At 34.4% G+C, this 15,810-nt stretch overlaps 1 protein-coding gene across 2 annotated transcripts; it reads left to right on the top strand.

Moving 5' to 3' along the window:
* Positions 1–12,028: 12,028 nt before the first annotated feature.
* On the top strand, positions 12,029–15,476 carry LOC104885281 (hypothetical protein). Of its 2 annotated transcripts, XR_788871.4 has the most exons (3): positions 12,029–12,498; positions 13,651–14,682; positions 14,917–15,476. XR_788871.4 is itself a non-coding variant. In XM_010669976.4 (2 exons), the coding sequence occupies exons 1-2, from the start codon at positions 12,118–12,120 to the stop codon at positions 14,542–14,544; spliced, it is 1,275 nt and encodes a 424-aa protein (XP_010668278.2). In that variant the 5' UTR covers positions 12,029–12,117; the 3' UTR covers positions 14,545–14,867. The 2 variants fall into 2 exon arrangements, 1 of the variants encoding a protein (XP_010668278.2); XM_010669976.4 differs by lacking the exon at positions 14,917–15,476 and having other exon boundaries at positions 13,651–14,867.
* Positions 15,477–15,810: the final 334 nt, after the last annotated feature.

The raw sequence follows: 15,810 nt of genomic DNA, 5'->3' as shown, positions 1-15,810 counted from the left end.
GAGGCTCAGATTGCTCACACATCCACATATAGTAACTACTGACATGTGAGTAAAGAGGTTTTAGATTTTCAGATTCACATACAATATTGGGCCTTCTGTTGGGCTCTGATTGCAACCAAATCAGTTTAGCCCAATCATTTTGGCTTACCCTCCCAGGCCTTCTTTTGTGTATTTTATTCTCTTTTTGGCAGGCCTGCAATCGGTGGACGATCTTCTATGGGACAGGTTGAGCCTACAAGTACATGTTGAAAACATAGTACCTAGGTTGTACATAAACGGATAAAGATATGGGGCGAATTCGGCAAGATTTTGAAATTTTAAGAAAGGGTATGCGTACCCATACATGATACATATCGTACCGGATACAGATGCCGCAAGTACATGACCTAGAAGAAGTACTCATGCTACATAGCATAGTACTACCTCCGTATTCCGTAACGAATTACTACCAACAATTGAATAGTTTACCTCTTACAAATAATATCAAATATTACTAGTAATTCGTTACGGAGGGAGTAGTACATATTCATTTGAAGGTTTGTTGCATAGTAGATGAAAATACTTTTTTATTTTAGAATAAAAGGTAACAAGTTCAAATCCTGTCCTATTCAATAAATCAGTTAAGGAAATTATGACATGAAAATCTACAACAGATTATCACTAAAAAAAGAAGAAACTAATATTCACCTAAATCATCCATTGACAGGTTTGTTCTACAAATTAGAACCAACTTAGATGTCTAGAATAAAAATACCTATACTTCTTGTATTACGTACTCAAAGCCACCCCTTAATCCTTAATGACTATTATAGTTAACCGAAAATGTTCTGGTTCGACCATTGCAACATATGAAAATATAACTCTCTCACAAAGTCACAACCTCGGAAAATAGGGGGATTTAAGAATTAATGAAAAAAGAAACTTATAAAATATTTTTGATTGGTTGAGAAAGATTAATTTATATATTTGTATCAAGTATGATTTACAACTGTTATAGGGAATATTTTTTAATTTAACAACTAACACCTAACCTAACCCTCAAATCCTAAATCATATTATATAGATGTCAATTAACTTAAATATTCAATAATCAATCACCATTATTGATAGATCTCTGCAATTAGTTATGTATAAATGCAATCTTATCTCTAAGTAACAAGTCTATCAAATTAGAAGTAATAAGTTGAACTATATATAGGATAAACTAAGCATGGATTATGAATTTACCTTATAAATATAATGGAAAACTGTATAACCATCCCAAAATTATAAAAACATAATTGAATGCAACGTTGATAAAAATGGCCTTATAAAAAAGGGAGAGTGGAATTTCATCAACGCTGCACTCAATGATGTTTTCAGAATCTGGGTAACTGGCCTCCAATTCTTCAATTCGATTAAAATCTAACAAATTTTGAATTTTTTGAAGTAGGATTATCAAGGTAGCAAATAAGAGTAATTTATAAGTAATGAGTACCATTAAGTGGTTGAATTTGTAAAGTACTACTCCATCTAGTACAATTGTACGTGCATGTCAAATTGTCAACAAAGTGCATATATGTTTATTAAAGATGAATAAGATTGATGCTTGCACACCATGAGAATTGAGATGACTATGTAAGCAAACCAAGTCTTTTGGAAGAAAAATAAAGGTTGTGGACTTTGTACAACAATACTTATCAAGACATTTATGTAATTCCACCTATACGACCCATATTCTAGATATAATCCTAGTATATTGCATATTCTATCATACCCCGCAGTCTTAATGGGAGGAGGACGAACGCTAAGACTGAACTTAAACTCCAAAATTAGTCGTGGAAGAACTTTTGTGAATATGTCAACAATCTGTTATCTGGTAGGAACATGCAACACACGTACAACAAAGTAAATGTTCATCTCAACATGCTTGGTGCGTTGCCGCGTTGGTGCTGTAGTGAATTGCGAGAAAGATAGATAGCACTAGAGGTGATCATGGGCTGGGACGCGGCCAAAAAAATTACCCATTAAACGGGACGAGCCTGACCTAAATTTGGGCCGATTTTTTGTGCCCAAAACCCGCTATTTCGGATCAGCGGGTTTTTCAAGCCAAAAACGGATCGGGTAAAAAAATAGACTAAAAAGTCGTTTTTGGCTTTGCCAAAGCCAAAAAAATCGGGCCCGACCACTGATCGAGCCAAAAAATATCAATATTTAGCTAGGATATTATTAAATAGGAATCCTAGATGAACAAGGAAAAACCAATTAAACTAGAAAAAGACTTGCTCCACGCTTGTCTTGTTTGTGCCTCACATTTTGGGGAATCTGCTTTCTTATCTTTTATCTTATAGCAAACATAAAGGAACTCTATCCTCAAGAATACTACCTCTGTAGTGTGTTATGTTCTCTGCACTCTACCTACTGCTACTGCTGCTGCTGCATCTTTCTATTGCTTCCTAGCATCTTCTTCTTCTCAAAGCTTTGACGAAATCCAGCAATCCCTTCTATTCATTGCTGCATTTCTCAGATTTTTCCAGGTTTGTCCCACAAATTTTATCTGCACTTTTTTTTACTAAGAAATTTTGTTGTTTTGTTCCCTTCTTGTTGTGGACTTGTGGGTACTTGTTATTTGTACTTTTGTCTTAGTTTTGCTGAAGAATATCCAATGTTAAAACCATGGATGCGTGAAAATTGTAATTCTATATGCAATTGTGTTACTTTTACCTGAGATTTTACAGTGGTAGATTCCAAATTAGGCTACGTGAGACTTACAGTTAATTTATACTAATGCGTGCATAGTCAGTGACGGATCCAGGAATTGACCCACGTGGGTTCGAAATCATTCGAAAAAAAAACAAGGTAAATTAGTTAAAAGTTGCAATACACTGGTCCAAAATTTAAATTACAACCAAAAATTACATTTTAAAAGTAGTAAAATCAATTATGACTCATTATAGTTTGTTTACCATCCATTCGTTAAATGGAAAAGTTATCCCATGCAATATTAGTAATTAACACTAACCCAACTTCTCAACTTTCAAACACTTTTTGAAAATAATCCTAACTTTGTTTTATTCAGGAACTTTCTCAAAATAATCCATGCCCTTACTTTTCTTGCATTCTTTAACCATTTTGGATATGTTCTGTGTAGAAAAATAAAGGAGGAATAACACACTTCTAGCTGTTATAACTTGTAAAAAGAGTGTAAGAAATGTAGAAGCTACTTATAGCGGTTAGAAATATTAAGTTTCAAAGATAAAGATTCGAAATTGTTTGACAAGATAACATAATTTTTTTGGGGAATTTCTCGTAACAATTCAAAGTCGAAATTATTTTCAAACGATAGTTAAAAGTTGAGATTGTTTAGCTAGATTTTCATAACATAAAATGAACAAAATGAGAAAAATATATTTCATAAGACTTAAAGGAAAACTCAAATTATAAAAAAGAAAAAAGAAAAAAACATACAAAAATTAAAGTCGCATTAATGAAAAGAAGTAGGAGGCAAATGCAGGAGCTGCCCACTAAAACAAGAAAAGAAAAATAAGAAAGAGATGAAGAAAATGCTCTTCACAGAAATCGATCCCGCGTCCACACAATAGCAAGAATCTTAATTCGGCCATCTGACCATTGAGCCAAATATTTCCTATCAAAAAATCAGCGCGCAGAATATTAATATATTATTATTGGTTTTCGATTTTTCGCTAGTTTTTCTTTTTTTTTTTCAGGATTTTGCGTGGGTTCAGTTGAACCCACTGAACCCACGCTAGATCCGCCCCTGTGCATAGTGCTCCCGGGAGCACAATGAGAACTGTGTTCCCACAATACAAAATAGAACATTTACAAATACGAAAACGAACATTTATGAATACGAAGACGAACATTTTACTATCGAGTGGAACATTAGAAAATTCATTTACAAAAATATGTTCTGTTTTCACTAAAAATGTGTTCTATATTTGATAAGCATATGTTCTATTTGAGTAATTGAATTCTAGTAATGTTCCACTTCAACCAAAAATGTTCATTTTCATATTTGGATTCTGGTCATGTTAGACTTCAACAGTAAAATGTTCTTTTTCATAAATGAATTCTTGTAATGTTCCATTTCAACAATACAATGTTCGTTTTCGTAAATGAATTTTGTAATGTTCCACTTCAACAATAAAATGTTCGTTTTCGTATTCGTAAATGTTCGTATTCATAAATGTTCTATTTTCTATTGCGGGAGCACAATTCTCATTGTGCTCCCGGGAGCACAATAGAATTTTCAAATTTATACTACTCCCTCCGTCCCATAATATAGTGTCTACTTCATTTTTGGTGGGTCAAAATTTTAAATATTTGACCGAATATTCTCATTTGTATATATAAAAAAAAACATATTCATGTGGGATCGTGTTAAATTTGTCTCGATGTGTAGTTTCATAATGTTAACTTTTTATATTTTTTATTAATACGAAATTGAAGATATTAAAGGTCAAAGTTATCTCTTAGAGACAGTGTAAAGAAGAAACAAGCAACATATTATGGGACAGAGGGAGTAGTTTATATGCACGCGATGCGTGCAACCGACACTGTATAAATATTAACTAGTTATCAGGCTCGGGCGAAGCCCTAGGTATGGAAAATTTTCTTTTATTAATATCGTGCTTTAAAATGTTAACATTAAATACAATTTGATTTAGTGGTTAAAACTTTAGTATATGAACTTGAGGACATGAGATCAAATCCTATAAGTATTACAAAGTACAACCTCCGTTTCCTAAAGATCTTCCTTGTTACTGTTCATACAGATACCAAGGAGGATCCATTTGTGTGGGATATGGGGTGGTAAAGTAGGAGACAGAAAAGAGTTTAGATAAATAAACAAATAAAAAGAGGTTAAAGTAGGAGAGAGAAAGGGAGTAAAATTGAATCAATAATGTAATGGTGGACCATATGATAGGGACATGAGAGGGTAAAAAAGGAAAAAGAATTCCAAATAAGGAATAAAGTAAAAAAGGGAAGATCATTTAGAAACACTTAAACGGAAAGATAGAAAATCTTTAGGAAACGGAGGGAGCATTTGGTAGGTAATTTAATAACTCTCATTGTTCTATGCTATATTATTTATTTATTTAGAAATACATATATTTTTTAGGTGTATATTATGAGTAGTAGTTTAATCTAATTTTATTGGGTAATTGAGGTTTTTAGTCATACTATGATTAGTAATGCTTCAATAAAAAAAAATTATAAATTGATATTATCTCTTTAATTATTTATTATCCAGACCAATTGTGGGCCCCAAAAATTAAAAAAAATGAATATTCTCTAAGTTTTTAAGTTATTTTATGGTTTGTTAATGCATCTTATCTGAAATTATGAATTGATAATAAGAATATATGTCAAACTTTGCTTTTATAATTGTTTGAAAATTAATTTGGTCATTAGTTTATATTTTCAATTGTGAGTTTCCTCTTTTTATACATTTTTATGTATTTCTTTTTGATAATGTAGAACTTTCCTTCTTATCCATATTTTTTTATTATTTTTTGTGAGATTAAAGATATATAAGTCTTTTTAAAGGGTGACACCATAGCTCCCCTAACTTATAATAATTTATATATTATAATATTTCTGATAAATGAAGAAGCAAAATAGCAAAGTGAATCTATGAAAATGGTGTCACAATAATTAAATATAAGATTACGACCCTGTTCTTTTCGGGTATAACGAGATTGTTTAAATTTTACAAAAAAAATCTCGTGTTTAAAAGAATGTCACTCCTTAGTATTTTTTCTGTAACAAAATAGATGTTACACTTTCTAATTATGATTATAACAAAATAGATATTTCACAGTTACACTTCTTATAGGTAAAAATCTCTCTCTTGTTACATGGGTTCTTTTTTTTTTTCTTTCTCGCTATATCTATCCTCTTCCAAAAATGGCCTAAAAAAGTGTATTTTTGAAAGTAAAATGTCTATTTTGTTGTAGAGGAAATATCTAATGAATAGCTATTGCCATTTGTCTCTATCTCCCCATCCGTATCTTATATATTAATGTTGTAATACACTAGTGTTGAATAATAAAAATAATGCATTGACCTAAAGTAACTCCTCCCAAACCATTATTTTAATAAAGTACTTTATTAGTATTAACAATTATTTTAATCAGGTACTTTATTAGTATTTTTAATCAAGTACTTTATTTGTATAAGTTATACATTTGAGATAACTTAGCCAGAATAAACGTTATTTGGTTCGACTTTTATTAGGGATTGTTTATTTAATTCGAATCGATGTTTTATCGAGATGACATCGATGAGATTGTTGAGGTGGCTTTAACTTTTCAAGTTCAACTAGTGTCGTCATAATAAATTTGATAATCTCAAAAAATGGTTCATGAAGATATAGCTAAACTTCGCCAAATTAGATTCAAGAGCATTCTAAAATACCTATTATCATTTGGTATAGTGGCTATACGTGCAATTTATATAGGGTATTGTCGGAGATTATTTATGTACAAGGACTAGGCGAGACCTGGTAGGCTTAACGGTGGAGAAAGGAGAACAGATGGTGTATTTGTTTGGGTTATATTAAAGACGTTTAGGTGTAAAAATTATTTTTGAAAAAAAGAGGTTTGGAGATGATTAGCAAAGAGAAACCGATTGATTTTCGATGATTGTAAAAATTTGGTTGCAAGGAACTCGAATGTCCAAGATGCTCAACACATGCATATTTTACATCAGTACATCGCAAACATCAAACACCAAAGAAATCTAGGTTACAAAGTCCCTTATCGGGATAGGTGAGTTGTTCTCGCTTTTCGTCTGTCTAAACCATAAATTATCAAATGTTGAATCGTTGGTGAACAATAAATTATCAAATGTTGAAGCGTGGGACGTGGGTAAACCATTATCAAGGTGGAAGATGTGTTTCCACGCAGCTAAATTGCTTAAGGATTAGAATTATGTCATTTCATGATTCCGTGTTTCTAATAGTTTAGAATGTCACATTATATAGTTTAAGAATAAACATGTATCATATTGAAATTTGAACTTGGAACCTTGGCATTATTAGCACCACGCTCTAACAAGCTGAGCTAATGGTTAAAGTTTGATTTGTTAATTAGAAAAAAATTGACATAAATAATTCCAATTTATATTACATCAGTTTTCTCAAAATAATCTCAACTTTAAATTATTATAAAATAATTCCAACTTTGAGGACCTCAAAATAAGCCAAATTATTTTTTTTTCTTGCCTATACTAATCTATTTTAGGTCTATAATAATATTGAAAATTAACAGTTCAGATTATTTTGAGAAGTTACCCCTAAAGTTTAGATTATTCAAAGATAATTCAAAATTAGGATTCTTTTGAAAAAACTATTAAAGTTTGGATTATTCATGTCAATTTTTCCTTGTTAATATGCTTTAATGCTGTAAATTATTATACAAATATTCTTCTATAAATAAGTTAGATAAAAGATTGTTTACATAAAATCTATTTTCATTTTGTTCACTGAATATAGAGAAGACATGGATAACATCACAGCAAGTGAAATAGCAGGGTTGGGAGTAGGCACCTTTCTTTTATGTGCCACCATTGCTGCTCCTAAGGTTGATTCTTTCATCTCCTCTACCCAAAGAAGGTACTACATACTTCTTCTTTTTGCAATTCTTTCTATGAAGCTATTTTTTATTTTTGCAAATGAATATAATGATTTATTGATCACATATTAATTTATACCGTTTAATTTGGATGGTATCAAGCCTTTGATATATGTTAATATAATTCCCACGAGATTTCATTTACTTGTATATTGATGTAAATTTAGTTAAAATTTGTATAATTTAACTAGAACAACCAAATTGTATAAACTAATTTGCAGGTTTAATATTGATTCATCATTGTTATTTTAATTTGCAGTTCATTGGGGATGTGCAAAAGATGTGGAGATGTAAAGCTAGTAGTTTGCAATAAATGTAAAGGATCTGGATCTATAAAACCGGGTGGATTATTTGGATTTAATAACCCAATGGATGAATTATTACCGGGTCGATTTGAATCCAATGAGAAACCCATTTCTTGTGTTAACTGCAAAGCCAAGGGTCATTTTCCATGTCCTCAATGCTACCAAACTTCTACATCATCTGCTGAATGACAATACTATATGATTATTTTATTTTATTATTCTAATTTTTATTTTCCATAAGTATCATATAAGACAACATGTAACTACTAGTTTAGTTTGTGAAGAAATGAAATATTGTACTTAAATTTAATCAATTGGAAAAAACCAAAGTGTATATTAATATATTGTTAATTAGATGGAAACTCAACTACTAAGATGTATTAATATATGTGAAAGTATTGGGTCAGACCGTCTGACGTATTGTTTACTGTCAGACGGGCTGAGCCCAATACATCTTCTCTCTACTTCACTTTTTAGGTCACATTCTCTCTCCTCTTTCTTCTTCTCTGGATTTTCATAAAATCCTTCAAATCTGCCATAATCAATCTTCAAGGATTTGTTCAATCATTCTGTCGGTAAGAGGAAATTGTCATGAAATGCATATATCATCCATGACTCATGAGCTTCTAGTATAGTACTAGTTAGTAGTATCCCCTCAAAGAGACAAAATCACCGGTAGTTGACTGGAGAAGACATTGGAAACCAATATGGGAAGGCGCCGTTCAAGGACCACCTTCAACATTTTCTATGCGTCAAACTTGTTGCAAAATTTCCCATCTTTGATGCGCACAAACAAATTTGTCATTATACATTTACACTTGAACTTTTTTTGTTTTGTTTTTCAAGTTAAGGAGAATTTTCTTATAAAAAAGAAGAAATTGAAAATTGAACTGAGCTGTAATAATTTCATAATCTAACAAAGAAGAAAAAAATCAGCTAAGAGGAATGAAGAAGAAGGAGAAAGTGAGAGAAAGCAGAGGTTAGTGTTTTGTTTTTTTCAGTTGGACTTTGTTTTGTTTCAATTGGACTTTGTTTTCTTTCAGTTGGACTTTGTTTTCTTTCAGTTGGACTTTATTTTCTTTCAGTTGGACTTTGTGTTTCTTTCAGTTGGACTTTGTTTTGTTTCAGTTGGACTTTGTTTTTTTTCAGTTGGACTACCTGAAAAAAAATGAAGACTACCTGAAAAAGAATGAAGACTACCTGAAAAAAATGAAGACTACCTGAAAAAGAATAAAGACCAACTGAAACCCAAAGTAAGTCTAACCGAAGTACAAAAACCATAACTGAAAAAAAAAAAGAAGACTAACTGAAAACAAAATGAAGAGTACCTAAAAAAAAATTAAGACTACCTGAAAAAAAATTAAGACTAACTGAAAAAAAATTGGAACCACCTGAAAGTCGTCCGACCAAAGATTATGGTCGGACGAGTCCGGCACAATACATTCTCTTAATATATATATAACTTATAGAAGTATTTTTTAAGAAATGAACAGCTTTAATTTGTTAATATGTCAACTACTCCATCAAAAAGGGAAAAAATAAATAAGTGATGCTTGTACATCCTGAGATGACTCTACATACTTTATCCGTATAAGTGATACACTTCTCTCAAAGAGCTCTTACATAAAAGGGAGAAGTGTGTCACTTATTTAGACGTAGAGGTTAATACTAGATAAACATGTCTATAGATGAAAAAAGAAAAGATGTGATAAATTTCATTGGGCTTAACAAAAATCTGCGTTAAAATAGAAACTGACCACATACAAGCCTAGTAGTGTTCTGTCCTAAAACTAATTGGCAACATATTGAGTAATCCACAAGATTTATACATTAGTCATCTTCTTCCTCCTTTGATGTGGCACTTGCAAGTGGGTTTTTTTTTTCTCTTAACTCTTCCTTTGATATGTAAATCTATTTTTTATTCCTTTCAATTTGGAAACGTTACAACATCCTCAGTGGGCTTTCTTTTGGACTTTCAATATGTGATCAAATGACTCATATCCTGAGCATTCAAAAATTTATTAGGCTACTTGTTTTAATTATATTTTTCCTCAAGCTTATTCCAAATAACACTCTAAATTCATTAATCTAATCCCCCTTGCTTCTTGGGTGTTGATAATGGGTATGGATCATCCGCTCCCCTCCCATTCCCTCGCGACCCCATCCCCTTTCCCCGTCGACCTCCCACCCCTTCCCGGTTGACCCCCTCCCCCGCCGCTGACACCCCCTTCCCCGATGCATTGTAACCTCCCTCCGCTCCTCCCGCAACCCAACAATAACCCTCTAACCGACTGGAGCGAATTGGTGCGCGGGGGAGAATGGCGGAGCAACAAGAGGAGAAAGGCAGCGGTTGTGGACGTGTTTCGGTGGATCTGAACTGCGAGATAGAGAAGAAAGATCCGGAACTGGGGGATCGAAGTTGTCATCCATGGCGGAGGAGAGAGAGAGAAGGAAGGTGCGAAAATCTGGTGGGCGAGGTTGCGACTGGGTGGGGGTGGGGGTGGGTAGGGTAGGGTGTGAAAATCCGGTGGGGGTGGGGGAGGGGGCTGGCGAGGTTGCGGTTGGGTGCGGGTTGGGGGTGGGCTGGTGAGGTTGCGTCTGGGGGTGGGGTGGTGGGCTGGTGGGGATGGGGTTGTTAGGGTTGGTGGGCTGGTGGGCTTTTATGGTTTTTAGGGTTTTTAGGGTTTTTTAGGGTTTAAGGTTTAGGGTACTTAATTAGGTTTAGGAGAGGATTAGAGCCTAATGACTAAAGGAAGTCTAACATCGTTAGTCAAAAGGGTAAGTTGATGTATCTTTGAGAAGTGAAGGGTATATGGTGAATTTGGAAAGTTGAAAGGATATACGGTGCAAAAATTTTTTTGTTAGGGGTATATGGTGAAAAAACCGTTTAATTTATTTAGGGACTAATTTAATCTATTTCGTGACCAGTTTAATCTATTTAGTAATGATATTCTTTAACTTATTCAGTGACTAATTTAATCCATTTAGTGACTAATTTAATCCGTCCAATAAGACTATCGAGTTATTTTTTTGAAATTATTTATTGTAGTTCGAGAATCAAGAAAACAAAGAAAGAAATAGATAAGAGACGACTAAGATAGTGTTGGGTTAGAGTGAAATATAATGTGGTTGTTAGAAAGATTCAGTCTTAAATTTATCTAACTTTATGTTAAAATTAGACCGCCGATTTTAATAAGTTGTGATACGCCTAGTACTCAACCTACAACTATACAAGTGTGTACACTATCCACCATTCGCATCCTCATTTGCTAAATGCCGCCCTGGATTTTCCTACTAACGCCCTGTATAAATACATGTACATGTATTTATACTTTAATAACACTCACTATCTCACTCTCTTTCACTCTCCCTCACTCTCCATCACTGCCTCCCTACATCTCTTTCATCAACAAGGATCTCCCATCAAAAACTCCGACAATTTTTCTGGCGACAATAATTCCGACAACTTTTCCGGCCACATTATTGCATTATTAATATTAATGAAATTTTATAATTCTTTTAATACACAAAATCGAACTATATTGACTTAAAAAAAAAAGTGTCCAGCACCTAAATTAATTTAGGTGCCTGTACCTGTGGTGAGGCGCCTAATTTAGGCGTCTCCGCGTCTGACCATAGGTTCGGGCACCTAAATTAGGCGCCTGTACCTGTGGTTGGGCGCTTAATTTAGGCGCTTGACCACATGTTCGGGCACCTAATTTAGGTGCCTGAACACTTTTTTTTAAGTCAATATAGTCTGATTTTGTGTATTAAAAGAATTATAAAATTTAATTAATATTAATAATGCAATAATGTGGCCGGAAAAGTTGCCTGATTTATTGTGCAGGAGATATTGTCATCGGGAAGTTAGCCGGAAAATTTGTCGGAGTTCTTGATGGGAAAGCTAGCCGGAATAATTGTCGGAGTTAATTGTGGATGAAAGAGATTAGGGAGGGAAATACAACCAATGTATACAAATACAAAAATACAGAGCGTTAAGCCGTTAACTGGAAATTTTAGGGTGACATTTAGCAAGACCCTTTGCCGCAAAGGCAGTAAACAAAAGAACAACCAAAGTCCGAAACACATTTTGGCAACCAACTTCTCTAACAATTAACACAAACAAAAACCAAACCCAGAAACAAAAATTAGTGGCGTCTTCTTCATAATCATCAATGGACGACAAAGCATTTTCAGAGAGAGTAAAAAAAACATTTGGATCTTTATTCGCAACCCTTGAACCATCTCCATCATCTCTTTCAAATCCACTTTGGTCTCTTACAGATGCGCAAGTTGAGAAGAAAGAATGGCGTCGTGATAAAGACACCTCTGCTAGAGATGCTAACCCTTGTTCTTCTTCTTTTGATGATTTTATCTCTCATGCCCGTAAAAATTCCCGTAAAAATCTTAAGAATTATCGTAAGGAGTTTAAGGAAGATGAACTTCAAGATCTTGATATTGATGAAGATGAAGATGATGAAGAAGGTGGGAAAGTTGATGTGAATGATTGGGATGTGAAAGGTTCAATTGGGTTGGATTCTACTCTTGATAATGAGGTATTAATTTTATGGTTATGTACTTTTTTTTTTTTGGGTTGTTTTTATTATTGTTGTTTTTGTATATATTTAGAATGATGATTTTAGGGTTTATGTTTGGATAATGTTGAATTGGAGAAGTGCTAATTTTTTGTAAGTTTTAAATGAATGTTTGCTCAATTTGAGTGAAGAGTTCTTTCAGTGATTGTTTTGACGAGGTTGCTAAACTTCTTATATTGGATTATGCAGCTCTTATGTAGACCTAAATGATTGGGTTTTATGTATGTTTGTGGTGAAAAAATTGGATTGAATAGTTTTGTTCTTTTGTTTGAATTGGAAGTAATTAACAAGTTGTGAGCTTTGAGCACAGAAAAAATAGGTGTATCAGGTTAGAATCGATAAATATGTCCGTTAATGGAGCTCGGTGACATGAATTAACACTTAGAGCTACTGGGGGAGAACGTCGGGTGGGCGGGATGTCAATGTAGAACTAGTCATTAGGTTCGGGCTATGCCTTGGGTAAGAAAAAATTTCATTTATTAATATAATACTTTATGATAATAACACTAAATACAACTTAGCCTAGTGGTTAAGACTTTAGTATATGTATTTGAGGTCTCGTGATTAAACCATGTACTATGCAATTTCTAAATTTTTTTATTGACATGGATTACATGAACTAAAACTCCCTAGGGAGAGCGCCACGTGGCACAGTTTCTTGTTTATGCACGCCTTTTAATATATTTGTATAGATATGCAATCAAGTATTCTTATGTTGAATGTTGGGGCCTGAGGGGTTATAATAGTGGATTGAATGGTGTCTGTCCTTGTGTTGTTATCGGGTGGGTAGTGGGAATTTTCCGCATTCAATTGTTGTCTGAGATGGTAAAAAAAACTTTGTAGGAGGCTCTTTCTTTGTGTTGTGTTTGCTTCAAGCTTCTCCTTGGTTTCTTGCACAGAGGAGGCAACAAATGGGAAAGGATGAATATCATGTCAATAGTAGATTTTTCTAGGTTTTCTTCATGATGTTGTTCCTTTTCTTTTCTTTCTGTTCTTAAGAAGTGAAGCTTGACTATTAGTTTCCACAAGACCACAGCTGCACCATTTGTCAACAATCAATTGGCTTACATCTTTGTGCTGGTTCAATGGGCTTATGTGTTATGTATTGTGCAGGCAGAAGAAGATGATTTTGACAAAGTTGCCGTAGGAAGGGAGAATGCTGGTGACCGTTTGTATATGGGAGACATTATTGGTAGACATGATTCTCATTTAAGCTCTCAGGATGACCTCCTTGCTGCTGTTGGGAGCAGTGGAAGGGATCCTCGTGCTAATCGTTTTGCTGCAAGGATTAGACTGAAAGAAGATGATGTAGAAGCATCTGCACAACACAAACCTAGGCAGTCCCCTGCAACATCTGAAAAATATTGTTCTATGTCAGCAGATGGCAGCGAAAAGCTGAAGCCTATACTTAAAAGGAAGGAGCATGACTCGGGTTCAAAGCCATCGAAACGTGTCAGATTCGACCCTGTATGCATAAGCAATGCTGAGAGAGCTGAAGAACTTCCGAGTAATAATACTTCTGTGGAAACCACAACCCAAGTTGATGGGTCTTTGTTAGATGAGAAAGTTTCTGGGGTCCCAGGTTATGCGCGAAATCCTTCCAGTTACACGCGGTATAGTCTTGATTCTTCTGATGAAATGAGCGATAAGTCAAATACAGGTGCTTACTTGGACTTTGTTGAGATGGTGAATAAGGAAAAGCAGGGCGGATCAGGATCTGACTCAGATGTTGATGCTAATCTCCCGAAATCAATAACGTTTGTTCCAAAGAAAAAGTCAGAGACTTCTAAAGGTGATCATAGTGAATCAGGTCAAGAAAAAGAAAGTGATGTGAAGTGTCCCTCGTTTCAATCAACCTTTCTGGATGTGGCAGTCGAAGAGCAAGAGACTGAAGTTGGGGACATGGAAGTTGATGAGCCTGAAAGAAGTGAAGAGCCTGACCAAGGCATCACATTTAGAAAACAGGGTCGCCAGTATCGGAAGTCCCAGGCAGATGAGCCTTCCTAGACTGTTGCTCGTTAGTTTCCCTTTATAACTTCTGCTAGCTCTCTACACCCTTTGGTGAACATGTGGGCTCATTCATGGACCGGTTTTTCCAAAAACTATGAAAAACTGAGCTGTCGGGTGTACCGGTGTATACACCTGGTGCATATCTTGAGATCTTTTGTAACTTAAGTACCTACTGCTACGTCCTGTTTCTCTCTTTTATTAGTTGAATGTTGGAAAAAGGCTTATGCTTGCTTGAATTTGAGTTGGGTTTTTCACGGACAGAGAGCAATGTCATTTGTAAGCCACTTTTCCAGTATATGACATCCAGTTTTCAGTCGTGATTTTCGTCTAACAATGTTCAATACTTTCTTTGTCCGGACGGCATTGTAGGTGATTTCCCTACCCCAAGTCCCCAACGAGGCAACTGGTGCCTGCTTGGCGGTAGAAGGCTGATCTACATGGAATGCATGCTGTATTGATATACGATTAGTGATCCATTGACAGGACTACACAAGTTTGGTAGCTAAGTGCTATGTAGAATTTGACGTGGAAACTACATCTGTTTATTTTCATTTGCTATAATTATTCAGAAGAATTTGTTACAGACAAGTATGGCAAATTCTGAGAGTTTACAGGAAGCCTGCTTTCACCTGCATTTTCACCCTGCGGATCGTGTAGCGTCGCTAAGTTATACTCCCTAGTAAGGCTACTGGCATTTTACACTATATACAAGCTTCATAGTAAAAACACTGGGAACTTTGATCTGAATTCCCAAAACAGGTGTTATCGCCTCTTACGGATTCGCACACAATAGGCTGAATAGGATGGACACAAGTTATCCTTGAGATAAAATGGTGTCATCAGGTATGATGTATTTGTTGTTTGGATATAGAAATGTGTGTTATCAGCAGAATCATTCTTTGTTAATCTCATTATTCATGATTTAACTAGTCTTTTTTTTATCTCAAGTTATCATTTAAACTTGAGATCACCATTTTTCTGCAAGAGTATTATGGAAGAATCTTACAAATTTACTTAGCTATTTACATTTTTTCGAAGCCAAGATTATCTAATGAAATAACCTATGTACACCTAGAAACATAATCATCCAAGGGAGAACAAAAAATACTGTACCATATTCTACATATGTACATGATACATGCATCTGCTTGATTTTCTGCACATTAGTTGACACCTAGTGAAATGGATATCATCTTCTCCGAAGGATAATTTTGCCCTCAGCATCCTCATGCATGATGGGCAAGACCTCATCCGGTGGAGCAT

The sequence above is a fragment of the Beta vulgaris genome, chromosome 8, assembly GCF_026745355.1.
Source record: "Beta vulgaris subsp. vulgaris cultivar EL10 chromosome 8, EL10.2, whole genome shotgun sequence".
Taxonomy (NCBI): Eukaryota; Viridiplantae; Streptophyta; class Magnoliopsida; order Caryophyllales; family Amaranthaceae; genus Beta; species Beta vulgaris.
Note: the sequence above shows the minus strand (reverse complement) of the source record. Positions and strands in the feature narration are given on the sequence as shown.